The following is a 15,032-nucleotide window of genomic DNA, read 5'->3' as shown; positions in this document are numbered from 1 at the left end:
ATAGCAGAAAAGGAGACCTGTGCTTCACCTAGAGCAGCTCCTGCATGGTAACAATGAAAATGACAAGTCCCAGCTCTCGTAGTTTCGCACACAGAAGCGGGCAGCAGGATAATGACTGCAGTATCAGAGGACTTTGTACCACTCAGCAGTACTGTGCTGCTGAGTTTAGGTAAGACTAAATACACCTTAGACAGTATGGTATAATTATTAATTACACCATTTCCTTTATTTGCATGTAAAACAGGTTGCAATAATGTAAAACCAAACACTAACAAATTCTATATCAATACTCCGTTGACATCAGAGACAGCTTGAAGTGGGGTACTTTAAAATAAACCAAACACTCACAGAAAAATCACTATCATTGTCAGTCTCGATATTAATGTCATAGTTTTCCTCTGCTTCAATCTCTCTCGTTAATTGCTCTTCTTCTGCAATAGCACTAGCAATGGCTTCTTCATTTGCCTTTTCCAGGCGATCTGCTAACTCTTCTTTCTTAGCAAGGACTTCTGCCATAGACTGTAGGAAACATGAAACCAGAAAAGAAAAATCAGAAGCAGGCACAAATAAGTGGTTTCCACACAGTTAATATGAATTACATGTCATTTTGTTCAACTGAAATACAAAACCCATGAAAACTGTTAGCAACTATTTAATAGCTGTATGATACACTTAAAAAATTAATTATCATTCACACCATTCCAAAATGTATTACACGAACACTGCCATTAAAAGCAACAAAGGCAATTGTTCTCTTATTCTTTTGAGAGCCTAGTCTTAGGGACTAAGCAATGCATACTCCAAAACATTTCCAGCATGCCCTCCTGTTACCTACAGAAACAGAAGTATAATTTAAAGATGCAGACTGATGAATTGTATCTGGAAGTTTTACCACAGTTATTACTATGAACAGGCTATACCTGTTTCTCAACATAAATGACAGGATAGCTAGACAAGAATCTAAGCCTGAATATGCTGACTGTCATCTTCTCTAATGTGCAGTATTAACTGGTTCATTTCCACTCCAGCTACAAAACCATCTGTCACAATGCACAAATCAGTGTTCAAAGCAATCTAATCAGGAGTAGTAAAATGCTCACAAGAGACACAGACCCTACCAAACTGTCAGCATCCTGAACTGTTAATAATTGAGAATCTGGAACAGTGTTAATGGATGAGATGTTAGAAATCGGCTCTAAAACCAAACATAGTTGACTTGGAAATTACCTAGCAGGAATCCAGTTTGTAAAATATGTCAAAGGAAAACGACTTACAGGTAAACTTCTGCAAATCAGAATTTTAATCTAGTTTCTGAAAAAAAAAACCAAAACACAACATAACCTGGATTTTACATAGCATTACTGCAATTCACCACTCGGAGAATCCCAGTAAAGCAGGGACACCTTGAAACCTGCAAAACTCCACAGACAAGAAAGGACATTCTTTTCAGGAAGCCACATAAGAAGAGAATCCTGACCACATCTGTTGCTTAATAATGGCATTAATCCAAATTGCTAGTTGCGTAGGAAGACCCAGGAGAGCAGTTCAGCTAGTCTTAAAAGGCAGAGGTCTACGTTAGTTTCTAACAGAACTTCGATATCCCATTTGTTTCTAGTTCAAATAATTAGCAAAACTGGAGTAAGAATCTCATTAAATTCTGACTTTAAATTATTGATAGTGGAAGGAAATGAAAAAATATGGCAAGCATATACATTAAAAAAGTAATGAGAGTACAGATCTCTATTCCAAATAATCAATTTCTACTTTTTTAGTTCAAGATCAGAAACTTTACTGGAATTAAATCCTACAATGAAAAGCATCTGTGCAACAAATTATTTTTTCTACAGTAAATACTTTATAGACTTTTCTAAAATTTCTACAGCAGGCTAACAATAAAAACTGTGCAACACAGAATGAGAAAATTAAGTCTCGCATTTATTATTTACTCAGAAAACTTATAAGATTTGTTATCAAGCTGGCAGCACTCACATTTGAAATATCTGAGGGATCCATGTCACTTTCAGTTTTAGCTTTTTCTGTTTGGTGCCCGTCTATACTATCAATGATCACGGAGGAAGCTTCATCACTCTGCATAGCTTCTGAAGTACAGTCAGTATTCATGAGAACTGGAGGCAACTCAGAAACTGTTTGTAAGGAATCTTCTTGCATTGGTGTGCTAGTGCTCCCATTGTCTTCTGAGGTGTGTGCTATGAACTGATAAGAGATATTTGCAAAATTAATGAAATGGAACACATTGATTGTTCAAGTCACTAGAGTCAAAAGGATTTTAACAAAATACCTGGCAACTTCATAGTGAGTGATGTATATAACATATTTCAGTTGCTCATAACCTTACGAAAGTTGGATCTTTCTACCAGGTGTCTTCTATATACAACATGTGCCCTATGCTGAGTTTTTGGAAAACAAGGGAAATCTGCCCACAGCACTGTAAAATATAGGTTCATCTAATGATTTTTAACTTACCTATTTGTCCTAACACCTTAAAGCATCTCCAAAAATGTAACTGAAATAGCCATTACTTTTAAATCCTTTTCCAAACTGGTTACTGAATAAAAGCTCTACACAACACTACTTCTAGAAAATGGTCTAAAGAAAAAGTTGCAAGTTTTAAGGTTAGAAGATGGTTCAAAACTGTACTCACCTGAGCCCTTTCAGCAAGAGGACCTTCAGACTGATGTAAAGGATCTTTTTGTACAAGCTCCATGCTTTTGCAGGCACCACCATCAGTGAGTGAACTCCCATGCTTACTCTCTGATGGTGGTGAAATGGCATTTTCTTTGTCACTGTCACCTTTAGACTTCAGTGATTCTGCAACTACAGGAGTTTTCATTGCCAAAGCTGTGGATCGAGATCGAACAGGCCTTCCGCGCTGAACTGTTTCCCAGCCCTCTGCATCCTTTCGATCTACATAAAAAATATAACACTCCGTTCTAAAAAAGGGAGACTTACAAATAGAAGCGTTATGAACTACTTCTAATACAGTACTACTCTGTTGTGTGATAAAAATGTTCTCTTTAAAAATAACATTTTAAAAGATCAATTAAATGCTCTTTAGCAAAGCTTTTTACTTCAAGGAGAGCTATCATTTTCACAAACACTGAACAACTTTGTTCATGGGACCAGTTCTGTTACTTCAAGAAGCTAAGCTACTCAAACAAAATCACGTGAAAAATGGCAACGTGCACTTGTGCTCTTCATGCCTATGTTGCTATTTCATGAGATGGTAAAGCCCAACAAAGCAACCACACTCGCCCTCCTCCTCCTCTTTGTAGCAACAGTAATGTTAGAGGCCTTTTATGAAAATGCAAATGTCTACAAGCACAGACATAATTGCACATCTCAGTGTAGAAAGTATTGTCCAGAATGTGGCTTACTATTCTTCCAGAAATGTTTTCTTTACCTTTACCATTTGTTTCATTCTGATAATAAAAATACAGTAATCCGTGTCAGCTTTCAGAAAGTGTCTTTTCCTGGATTCCAGGAAATAGCAAAATATTGCTACAGTGGGACTGCAAATCGAAGGAGAAAATAAAGGAGTAGTTTACCTCATTTTACTTTGATGACTAAATAGCTGTTAAATACAACTTGCTCATCAACATTTTGGGTATCTAATCTTGGTACATACCTGAACAGCCTTCAAAGTTATATTTGGCTTCCTAAAGAGCCAGTTCCTAAGTGTGGTCAGATTTCTAGACTATCCAGGTGAACTCCCTTCTCCACATACAAGATAGTTGTGGTCAGCAGTTAATACCAGCATGTAATTTCCTGTACATTTCCAAATGACTGTAAGCGATTTGTTTTGAGACCTGATGGTACAACTCACAAGTGTGAAAGGCAAGTTCACATGTGCCTGTTTGCTGTGCAGAAGTTTTTGCAGAGCACTCAATACTACAGTATTTTTCAATATGCTTTTGCCATAGGCTATTTTTAGGATCATTCACATAAAAGGACGAGAAGCGTGTCAGATATTATTTCTAACTGGAGGAGTACAGAATCAAAAAACCAACACTGAACTGCCTGCTTTACAGAGAGGAAAAAACTCTAGACTACAATAGAACTTGTATAACAAAAACATTCTCTGGGTATTTCTAAGGCTTTTACTAACAAGGATGGTTCTGTAGCTTAGGCATAAAGATCAGATTTCAAACACTAAAGTCTAAGATAAATATGAATAAGAATAAATATGAGTCTAGCTGGTTGTCAAAAAACGTCATTTGAAACACCCAAGGGTGATGAGAAAACAGAATGATTTGTATATTATGACGAATTGCACATTACCAACTTTAAGATTGGCTTAAAATTTGCAGTTCTAGAGATCTTTAAAAGGCAAATAAAGTGGTTTAAAAAAATATAAGATAAGTGTTACACTCTGTAAACATACCACTTGCTTTCCATAGGAACACACGATGGTTAGGTTACAGGAAGTGAACCATCCTTATGGACTGCCAGTAACATCTACAGGAAGGTCAACACACCCAGAGGGAGATGAGAGAACAGTATTTTTTCTTCCTTTTAGAACATGTATGTTTAAGGCAATTTACAGTACATAAAAAGGACAAGTCTTAACATTAATTTTTATGGTCCAAAATCCTTAAGACTTTTTAAATTTTCCTACAGGGCATGTGTTTCTGGCAAGTCCAGAACAAGTACGGAAATCCTGGTACAAACACCTTCACCAGAAGTGCAACACTACAAAGCACTGCAGTGACAGTCACAGAACTGGCAATAAAAATTAAGGTTATTTTAGTAGAAAGATGAAACCATCGCACCTACTGGACTAAACTACCTTTTAGGTGGACCTGAACTGATGTTCAAACACCACCAGTAACCAGTAAACTGGAAATTAGCCTAAACCAGAACTGACTTTGTTACGCCTGGCACCTAGTGTTTTACAAACATTAAGTGCTCACTTAACTACGGGGTTCTTTTAACATCTCAGGATGAACACAGCAGCCTAGACCAATGGCTGGCGTAAATCATGAGTTATCAGTGAAGTTAACAGGACTGTACTGAAATTTCTCTTAGCTGAGCAGCTCACGCTATAGTTGTTTTTACTAACTATGTAATAGCTCACAAACCTTAGCAGTACTTGATAATATGACAGATGCAAAAAGCTAATTCAATATTTTACTGCTGAAACTGTTTTACTCCAGAAAAATTTTCTGTATATTTTAAAGTAAGCAAAATTTCAAACTTTGAGTGAATAACTACAGCTGAGCTCTTCAGAGTACTGACAGTAACCAGAGACAGCACACCTCTGCAAAAAGCCTTTCCATGTTCATTCTCTCTATGTGCACTTGCACATGCTTCAGTATGCACCACTGATTAGAGAGGGAAACGGGAGTCAAAAAGATACAGATTATATTTTTCGCTTTACCACAGACTTTCCATTTGACTCCTGTAAGCAACTTCGGCTTCATTTTTCTTTCTTCAACTTTATATGGAAAAAAATATTACCTACAGGACCCAGTGACCTAAACATGCCATTGCCTTCTCAGAGACTATCTTATCTCCAACAATACTGCAGGGAAAAGGATTTTAATTCTGCAAGAATTATAAACAGATTTACTGCAGAAAGCCCCAGGCGCACAGGCTGTGCAGAGTAATGCCCTGAATATGTGGAACAACAAGGTCTGCGTAGGCCCCTTGCACATCACAGCCCTTCCTGCCCTGCTCACTTGTGTAATTGGTAGGACCACAAAGATTTTGCTGTGTACAGCTTATGATAGAATTCCGCCAAGACATTTCCCTGGCAAGGAATATACAGACAACAAAGAGACTGTTCAGAAGACTGCCGAAAGCAACCAAGAAACCTCCACTGCTTTACTGCAGCAGACTTCTGGATTGAGATTCCTTTTCCTTGTCATTTGCGAAACAAGATTGCTGCAAGATTTCACTTCCACTTGTTCTGAAAATTGAAGTTAGCTCTCACATAAGACATCTTCTCTACATTAAAAAAGGTCGGGAGATACTACCTAAAGATAGGTTTACTAACATCTAGATAATAAGATATACTAATCTTATCCATATCTTAATAGTAATTGAGTAGTAACTAATATCTTCTAGTATCTTTTACTAATATCCTTACTAATAGCTACTGAAGCTACTGCCAACAAAAATTTCTTGCCTGCCTTGCCTAGTAGATTCATTGTTTCATGGCATATTTCTCAGTACTCTAAAATGAGAGAATGAATCAGAATTTTAATTTGTATTTGTTCGCTGTCAGATTCGTAATTATTACTCAAGATCCATTCAATTATCTCAACAGCACAGAAATACATGTTTTGTATTTGGAAGAATATTGTTTGATCAATTCTTTAAATACAAACCAGTTTTTAATGCAAGCATGCAGTCAGACTGTTGAAATATTTGGACTCAGTTTAACAGTTTTATGCCACCTGACACAACATCTGACAACTAGCTGTGCAACAGGATTTACTTTTTCATTTTAATTCACTTATCAGTCCAGTATTCAGTCATTTCCAGGCATGTTTTTAACAAAAAGTCTGCAAAGCCAATACGTTCATTGACACTAGATCACATAGCTCCTAATCTGAGGCAAAGTTAATACTCAGTAGGGCATCACCCTTACCCCTTCCTTTCAATTTTTCCCCAAGTCTGGAATTCTTGTCATGGAGCCCAGCAGCCATCTCCACATGCTAAGTATCACATGCTGGGTTTGATTACTCCCCGAGTTCCGTTAATGAATAATTCATCTGACTACCTTGATCACTCTCTAGTTTCAGTTGAATCTCCCTGACCCTGCTTGCTCTTGGTGTTACCCAGAAGTGACAAGCCAGCTTTTGTCTTGAGGCCCTCATAGCCACCAGGGCCTTACTCTTTCAAAGTCACTCCAGCTGGAAGAACTGGCCAAGCAGCCTTAATGGCAACACCAATAAAAACAATCTAGTATGTGCATAACCCTTAGGAGTTCTACCTCAGGAGATGCATTTTCTTCTTATAAATTTACTTGCAAGGAATATACTAACAAAGCCTATGTGACATTCCCCATTCATTACTAAACTTCCAACACAGTTGGTTTTTTTTCATCTAAAGTAGTACTAATGTATCTGAGAGGCGTTTTAGAATAAACTATGATTACTTGAGAATCTGGAAGCAAATCTAGACACATGAACTCAGCTGAAACACTGTCACAGGGCAAAAGACATGACAACCAGAACGAATAAAAAACCAAAACCAACCCAACCTAAAAAAAAACCACAAAACAGAGAAAATGTAGTGGTGCAAGAAGTGGTAAACCATAACAAGAGATGGTGAGTTAATAGGCAAGACTTTAGAGGTGTTATTGTCAGACTGCTTTTGGTGGCCACTTAAAAATTTGAGAGAAAATAAGTTAAAAAATTGAAGCAAAATTTTCAACAGAAACTGTGCTTAATAACCTGACAACCCAGCCAGGAACAAACTGTCCTTTGCTGTCTGCGATGACAGAAATACACAATACACAGAAATTCTATGTGCTTCCACAACATCACATGCCACCACGTCTGAGCCCAAACCAGGACAGTTACTTTAGAGGACAGCATGTTCTGCAAAGTCTGAAGTCTTAGCTACTTTACAAAGAACATCCATTCACAGCTATGGACATGAGCAATGCATTCAGGAAAAATAACAATTAATAAAACTAGGTTTTAAGTGTGGCAACAGAAGAAAACATTTCGTATTCTGAGTTTACATGTTCTTGACTGCCCTTCCTCCTAAGTTATGTCCAAACAATAAACAACTACTCTAATTGTAAGCACCCACCATCCAGTCTTAATACACACTAAAATGGTATCATCTCTTCCAAGCACCTACAAATTAATTTCATGCTTGGCTATTGCCTCTCACCTACACCAATCTTTTCTTTTGCCCTAAACTGGTCAGACAACAAGACTAGACTATGTTTCATATTGTAGAAAACACTGAAGCATGAAAGACAATTTTTAAAAATTCATTAAATTATTGTGTGTAACTAAGTTTAATGGGGGAAATGAGATAAAATTATTTCACCTCATTTAATTATGCATCCAGAAAAAAAATATTAAAGTAGTATATTGAAAAATAATGCATTTTCTTTCTCCCTAAGGACTAATTTAATTAAATTTGGAAATTCCATCAACCATGAAACAGATACAGTATCATACCACTTGTCCACTTCACAAAACTATTGTGAGACCTAATGATCACGCTATTGGAAATCACAGAGAAATCTTGCTCCTGTAAGCCCCAGCCGGGCTTTTGGGGGGCAAGAGACCACTGGAGAGGGTGGCAGGAGGAACACTCCCTCTCACCAGGCTCCCGTACCTAACAGCTGTGCATGCTTTAGCTGGTGGACAGGCAGAGCAGTGATACAGAAGCCTCCTATCTACTTCAATAATGCATGTGAAGAGCCTCTGGGACTTTGTGTAAACTTCACAGATTCTCTCCTGCTCCAGCCAGTGAGGCTAATTTGATTTTACCAAAGTGATTCCAGCCTTCATACAAAGGGTGACAGGCTTCTGAAGAGAATTTTAATTGTTCAAAACATGACAATTCAGTCATGAGAAAAAGAATTTAAATTCTCCAGTGCTGAATGTCAGAGTTAAGAGACTCTTAAGAATAAACAAAGCCTTTAGAAGGAATGGCTCTTATTTCTTAAAACAAAATGTTTCAAGTCTGAATCGCATAATACACTTGATTTTGAAAATTACTGAACACTTACTTACAGGCCAGTACTACAGGACCTAAGTGGTTTTGCTCTTTTTGGAGCTCATCAGCTGCAGGTAACAGCCAGTAAGACTCAGCACAACACTGACTCTTCAGCCCTTTAAATGCCTCAAACAAACGTAAGGATAAGGTCTTTTGTTTTCCTTTCAGCCTCTTAATGTGTTATTCATACTGAAGTGCAGATGAGTTTTATTCCCTGTGTAGCTAATAAATTCTCCATACACACAAGAATCCTTAATAAAGGTATTTTAACAACAGCCAGGAGTCTGTCACTTTAATACGAGCAATAATAATAATAATAATAAAGATTTCATTATGAATAGCTTCAACTGCTGACAAAAATCAAAAGTGGAATTACACTTTCAGCTACAGTGTTGAAAACTCAAACTGCTATTGTTCTCCAATCAGCTAACTGCAACTATACACAGCACAATATTCCCTCAAGAAAACGGCATCAATCAATTCCCATTCAACCAATCAATTGTAGAGTATGGTTTTGATTGTTCTTTTCTAAGCATAAGAATCCTCATGCTACTGAACTCACTTATGTTGAGCTGCAAGGCACCTGGACAAAGTATTTTAGTTCCATAATACACCACAAGTCTCCAAACCTCTATAAATGACTTCTACTAGGTTGAACATGAAACTACATTAAATTAACTCATTCTCTTACAGTGCTTTTTCTTTTAAAGAAGTTATAAAGATTTGGTTTTATTTTTTTTTTTGTTAGAAGAACTATTTCTAAGTCCTGCATGCTGATTTTGCAGAAAGTCATCTGGGACCACACATGAAAAAAAGAAATTGAAAAAATGCCTTTCTAAAGACAATCTCAGGGTTCCCGTGTATGCAAAGAAACTAAGTTTATAAATCAAAAGGTAAAGTTTTTAATAACTACAACTAATCTCTCCTAGAAGAAAAAGACCCCAACATCAAGCATTCTGCAAGGAGAACATGGTCATTCTTCTCTTCAAAGAAAAAAAAAATCAGTTGTTACTTCTGCACATTTCTGGTAACATCGTGTCCCTGGGCACATAAAAAAATACCCTGAGCTCTTTTACAGATTCCTGGACATCTATCATTCTTTATATTGTTACACCATTCCCAATTGCAGTCAGTTAGGTTATCAGTTTGTGGCTTCATTTCTTGAAGTGTTCTGTACTGTTATTCTAACAGATCAAATTCCAGTTAGTGGAAATACAGTGGAACGTTGCCTACACGTGGAAACACAACTTTGTCCCAAACTTACAATGATAACGTACGGCTGCATTCATCTTTTATATCTATACTTAATTTTAAAATTGTATTTTGCAAAATTGTACTTAATTTTGGGTTGGAAATAAGTCATCACACTTAACTATATGAACCACTACACCACAGAGTCTGGGAAAATAACTGAAGCCACTTAGAGACTTACCATTTTTCCGCGATGGCTTCTGTGCTGGAGGTGGCAGACAGGTTTGTGCTGTGGCTAGCTCAGGACTGGCAGCTTTAGTTCCATGATTGGCTTTTACTTTATCAGCCCAACTTACACCAGAAGGAGCCAAGCGCGCCGCAGAAATTGTCACTGCAGGGTTCCTAAACAAAAGTCATAGCTCTTTTTAGTGTCTAATCAAATAACAGAATGGTTCATTAGGAAACTTTATCAGGACACTCTCTTCTTAATCTTGGTGTTCAGTGATTCATACTGAGAGCTAGTACCAAAAACTGGAACCTGCTATAAAACAAGAAGTCATGAAAAAAGTAAATCTAACCACAGAAACAAGGATGCAGTAAAAAATCAGCAGGTGGGGTGTGATTTTATTTCTCATACTCTTCTTGTTATCTCTTCTCCAAACTTTGCATCAATACTCTTAGCTACTTCTGATTCTTCCCATTTCCATTTTCTGTACTTTTTCTACTTTTTCTACATCGCTTTTGGAAAGAGATGAAGATGACCAAAGGTACGAGTCATTCACTGTGAATTTCTACAGTGGTACATCACCACCTTCTCTTCTGTCCTCTGTTCCTTTCCTAGTAATTCCTAGCATTCTGTAAAAAAATTCCATAGTACCAAGTATGTCTAAACCCTTATTGCTGAGCTGCTGTTTGTGCTCCAATAAAAACAGAAGAACCACCAGATTTCAATTTTTCATTTGATCACTTGTGCATATTTTCTCCCCATAATCATGCATTTAAACAGACACCTCTCAAATGCTGTCAGGTAGGTATCAATCCATACAGCTACGAAGACTACTACTGTTGGAGCAATTCTTCCACCACACACACATTGTGGTATTTTTGTGGACGTATTTGATATTCAAAATTCAAGAGAGCTCAATACACAGAGGTACTGACCAAATATTCTAATATTACATCTCACTTATGATACAATATAGAATGTGCTCTAGACTCCAACAAACCTGAACAAAAGACTCTGAGAAGGATCTCAATTGGACACACACGTGCTCGTCAGAACTGAAACAGCACCAGCCAGTGCCGCTCTACACTGGTGTTTATGCACACTTTTGTTGAACTGCTTACAAACAGCCACTTTCATTTTACCTAGTAAAAGATGCTTTATTGAAATATAGAACATGCTCTATATTTAAACTAGTGCCAATTTTGCTATTCATCAGAATCATTATGTTACTTCACATTCGCTCTTTTTGACCTATATGTACTTTTGCACACTCAGTTGGCCATTCACATTGCATACACTGGGAATTTTAAAATGCAACTACAGACATTTTGACCTTTATTACATAGTGGGAAGAGAGTATTAAATGGGTAACATGAAATATACTCATTGTATTTTATCTTCAGGTCTTTAGAATAACCAATAATTAAATATATAATGACATAAGTACAAAATTAAGTCTTTGATAGGATGTTATTTTACTGACCATGTGCTTTTCCTTCATCAATGCAAAGAATTGAATATGAGTTAATAAACAGCAAAACTATGTATTGATTATTATAGAAAAACAGCATATTCATGAACTCTGCTTCAAATGAATCCTTATTTTAACTTTAATAAACTTATTATTTGGTTCCATACCCAAAATTTAAAGTTCTTCGAGCACTTGATGTCACATTAATTCTATCTGTTGATGGACTTGGAATCACATGGCGTCCTGGAGACATTTTCTTTACTTCCCAGGCTAATGAAGTAGGTCTGCAAATTCAGGAAAGAAACGTTTAAAAATAAAATTCACAATAACTATTTCTCTATCATCTTAACAGAAAAACAGGACCAACAAAAGCTCTAATTATTAATGAATACTGCTGAATTTATTCATGCATCTTAGCAATTTTTTCTACACCAACTCCAAATGGTATTGGCCAGACCTATATAATAATAATGCATACTCTCAACACTACAATGCTTACTTTAAATGTCAGCGTGCAACCAAACTTCAAACCAACCAGTTAAAAGAAACAGATCAGGGCTAGGACTGGAAATATCCTCTAGTACTAGTGACAATAAAAATGCACATAAAAGACCACAACCATTTAAGATACCCTATATTTTTCCTAACCTGTGTAACAGAGCATTGAATCCAGTTCAAATGCTGCTTTCGTTAATACAGGTATCAAATATCTCCAGTGTGTAAAAAAACCTTTAGAACTCAGATGTATCACCATCCACTCCTCCTATTATACTACTGACATACCAGGCTTTCTCAGCAATAATGCTTACTGATAAAGGCATACTTGCAAAGATAACTGAACAGGTTGATTTAAGTTAACTGCCACCAACATAAAATGTTCTCAGCCAAACAGACAAAGTCTGAGGCAGAAGCCAGGGCAGCAGTTTCATTACGCATCTCATTGAAGCTGATGCGATTTCCTCTTCTGCTTTTCACTCCTGCTCCTGAAGCTACAGGATTACCTGAAAATTACAACTGTCAACTAAAAACAAAATAAAACTTGTAGAACCCAGTGCTGGTGAAGACAGATTCAGAAATGCACTTGCATAAATTATGTTTTTAATTGGTTCCAGTACTACTAGCAGGATTAACAACCTATAATCAACTAATAACTCCACATTTGGTCTGCTTTTGGCCTCTATCTAGGCAGATGAGTGATTGAACTCACTACCTAGCAAAGGAAGAAGTAGAGTGTAACACTCCACACATACTACAGGTCTCCCATCTTCTGTACCAGCAAAACCTTACTTCTCATTTACCTCTCAAAGCTAAAACTTAGGCACTGAGGCACGAATTCAACACGAGGCACAAACTGTAATGACATAATCAGTTCTACCTTTCTGATCCCATACTTCCAAATCCTTTACCATTGCCAGCACTGGTTATCTTCACTGATAACACGACCCAGGAGGATAAAAATCCCCTCTCTGTCCTTACACCAATTCTGTCCAAAAGGAAAATTACCTTTGTGATATTAAAATTGGTTCTATTTGCTGAATCTCTGCTACAAAATTAAGTTTACTATGAGATACTATTTGATTAAAAATCGGAAAAAATATAAATGTAATTACCTGCTTTGAGCATCAGCTTTTTCCAGCTTCTCCTGTAGCTGTATCCAGTCAATCAAGGCTTTGAAGTCTCTTACATAGTTATCAAGCATCATCAGGACTTCCTGAAAAGCAATCATTGCATCAACCTTTGTGTTTAAGAAACAATCCCCCACCCCCCAGTAAAGGAACTGAAGAGAAAGTAGGAAGTTTACTAGTCTGTAGCTCTCGCATAAAAACAAACAAACAATAAACTGAAAGAAAGAGAAAAGCCCAGATAGTTAAGATTTTTATGGGAAGAAGCATTTAAACCCTAATGGTTTAAAACATTTATCCTATCAAAAAACAAGCACATTGTCTAAAGTCTCTATAAGCACCAATATCTACAGACAAAATAGCAATATTTGACAAGAAAATAATTTGTCAGAGTTGTTATCTTTTAAAATATGCTGGATGTACTTCGTCAAATAAGCAAAACTGTCTGTAAAACCTGACAGACCTGTGAGAGAATAAAAATGTCACGATTAATCTGTTTGTGAAGTAAATATACACAAAGCTACACAAAGAAAACTGTATCAAACATAGGGACCTCCTTCTGGAGAATCCTGGGATTCTAGTATTAGAAATAAATGGCTCTTATGCCTCTGAAGATCAGCAAAGCGTATCCTGTTCCTACGGGGAGACTTTCAAATGATGTCTGCTTGTGTTCAGATTAATACCAGACATTCCATTGTCACATGAGATTATCAGCACTATTGTACTAATAAAGCAGCTTTTAATCAAAATACTCCCATGGTGATATTTTGAGGTAAAAAGAGAAAGAACGCAGCATTCCACTTGCTTTATAAAATCACCAATCGACAAACTTACTGAGAAATAAACAAGATAAGCTGCAAGATGCAAAGCTTAAATTGTCTCCTCTGATTCGCATACCTTAGCAAGTGAAAAAAGAAGTCTTTAATGGCACATTCTCGTCTATGGAGTAATTACACGTCCAGATCTTACAACTCCAATATCCAGATTCTATTTCTTCACCATTACAAGCAAATTAAATTTTTTACCATTTTAAAAAGCACTTCTGAACTATACAGAGTTACTGAAGAATTTACACATTTTTATGCGAGTTAATCACCAAAAGCTATAGTCATGAACATATTTTATGGCTTGAAAGTTTTACACATCATCATAAAATAACAAATGTGGAAGGGATATAATGAGCCATCTAGTCCATCCCAGAACTCCTGGGTAGGATTAAACGTACACAGACGGAAATGACGTGGGCTTGCTCAAGTTTTATTCACATTATTGCAAAATCTTCACTAAGAAGTTAGAATTTTGTAGATAATGCGTTGGGTCCTAACAAACAAACTTAACTGTTATGAAAAGACATAAAACTCACTTGACTTCACACTATATCAGGAAGAAATTCCTAGATGAAATGCCAATGGCTGAACAGTAAGGAACTAAAAGTCTTGTTTCTGATAAAAAAAATCCTTAACTTTCAGAAATTATTCACTGTATCTACTCATTTCCAGTTTGGTCAAACGTACAAGTTCAATTCTCACCCAGCAAAGCACATGAACGCATTTCTAAAGGAGACAGCTCAAGACCACACCAATCAGAAACAGCAGCTTTCATAACTTCTCTTTCAAAGACAAGAAAAACGTATACTGTACTCTCTGATGTCAACACGCTGAAAATAATAAAGATCCATAAGTGAAGCTTCAATTCTATGAAAACTTATGCCAGCTTCAGATGCAGCGTTTAAAATATAGGCATAATTTTATGGTATTAGGAAAAACACTAACGACAAAGTGCTGCTGTTTTGCAAATTCTTCACTGTCAAAGT

General features: G+C 36.6%; 1 protein-coding gene across 1 annotated transcript in view; it reads right to left on the bottom strand.

The window, feature by feature from the left end:
- Window positions 1-15,032, bottom strand: part of SCAPER (S-phase cyclin A-associated protein in the ER) — a gene marked incomplete at its 3' end in the record, with an annotated part of 113,450 nt that overhangs the window by 75,063 nt on the left and 23,355 nt on the right. Inside the window, exons 5-10 of the mRNA XM_010193279.1 lie at window positions 13,208-13,308; window positions 11,765-11,881; window positions 10,142-10,302; window positions 2,663-2,925; window positions 1,990-2,214; window positions 349-519 (exon numbers count right to left, since the gene is read on the bottom strand). Coding sequence (XP_010191581.1) covers window positions 349-519; window positions 1,990-2,214; window positions 2,663-2,925; window positions 10,142-10,302; window positions 11,765-11,881; window positions 13,208-13,308 — 1,038 coding nt within the window. The remainder of the gene's footprint in view (window positions 1-348; window positions 520-1,989; window positions 2,215-2,662; window positions 2,926-10,141; window positions 10,303-11,764; window positions 11,882-13,207; window positions 13,309-15,032) is intronic.

Source organism: Mesitornis unicolor, unplaced genomic scaffold (assembly GCF_000695765.1).
Source record: "Mesitornis unicolor isolate BGI_N332 unplaced genomic scaffold, ASM69576v1 scaffold2371, whole genome shotgun sequence".
Lineage (NCBI taxonomy): Eukaryota > Metazoa > Chordata > Aves > Mesitornithiformes > Mesitornithidae > Mesitornis > Mesitornis unicolor.
This window is presented reverse-complemented; position numbering and strand designations above follow the sequence as displayed.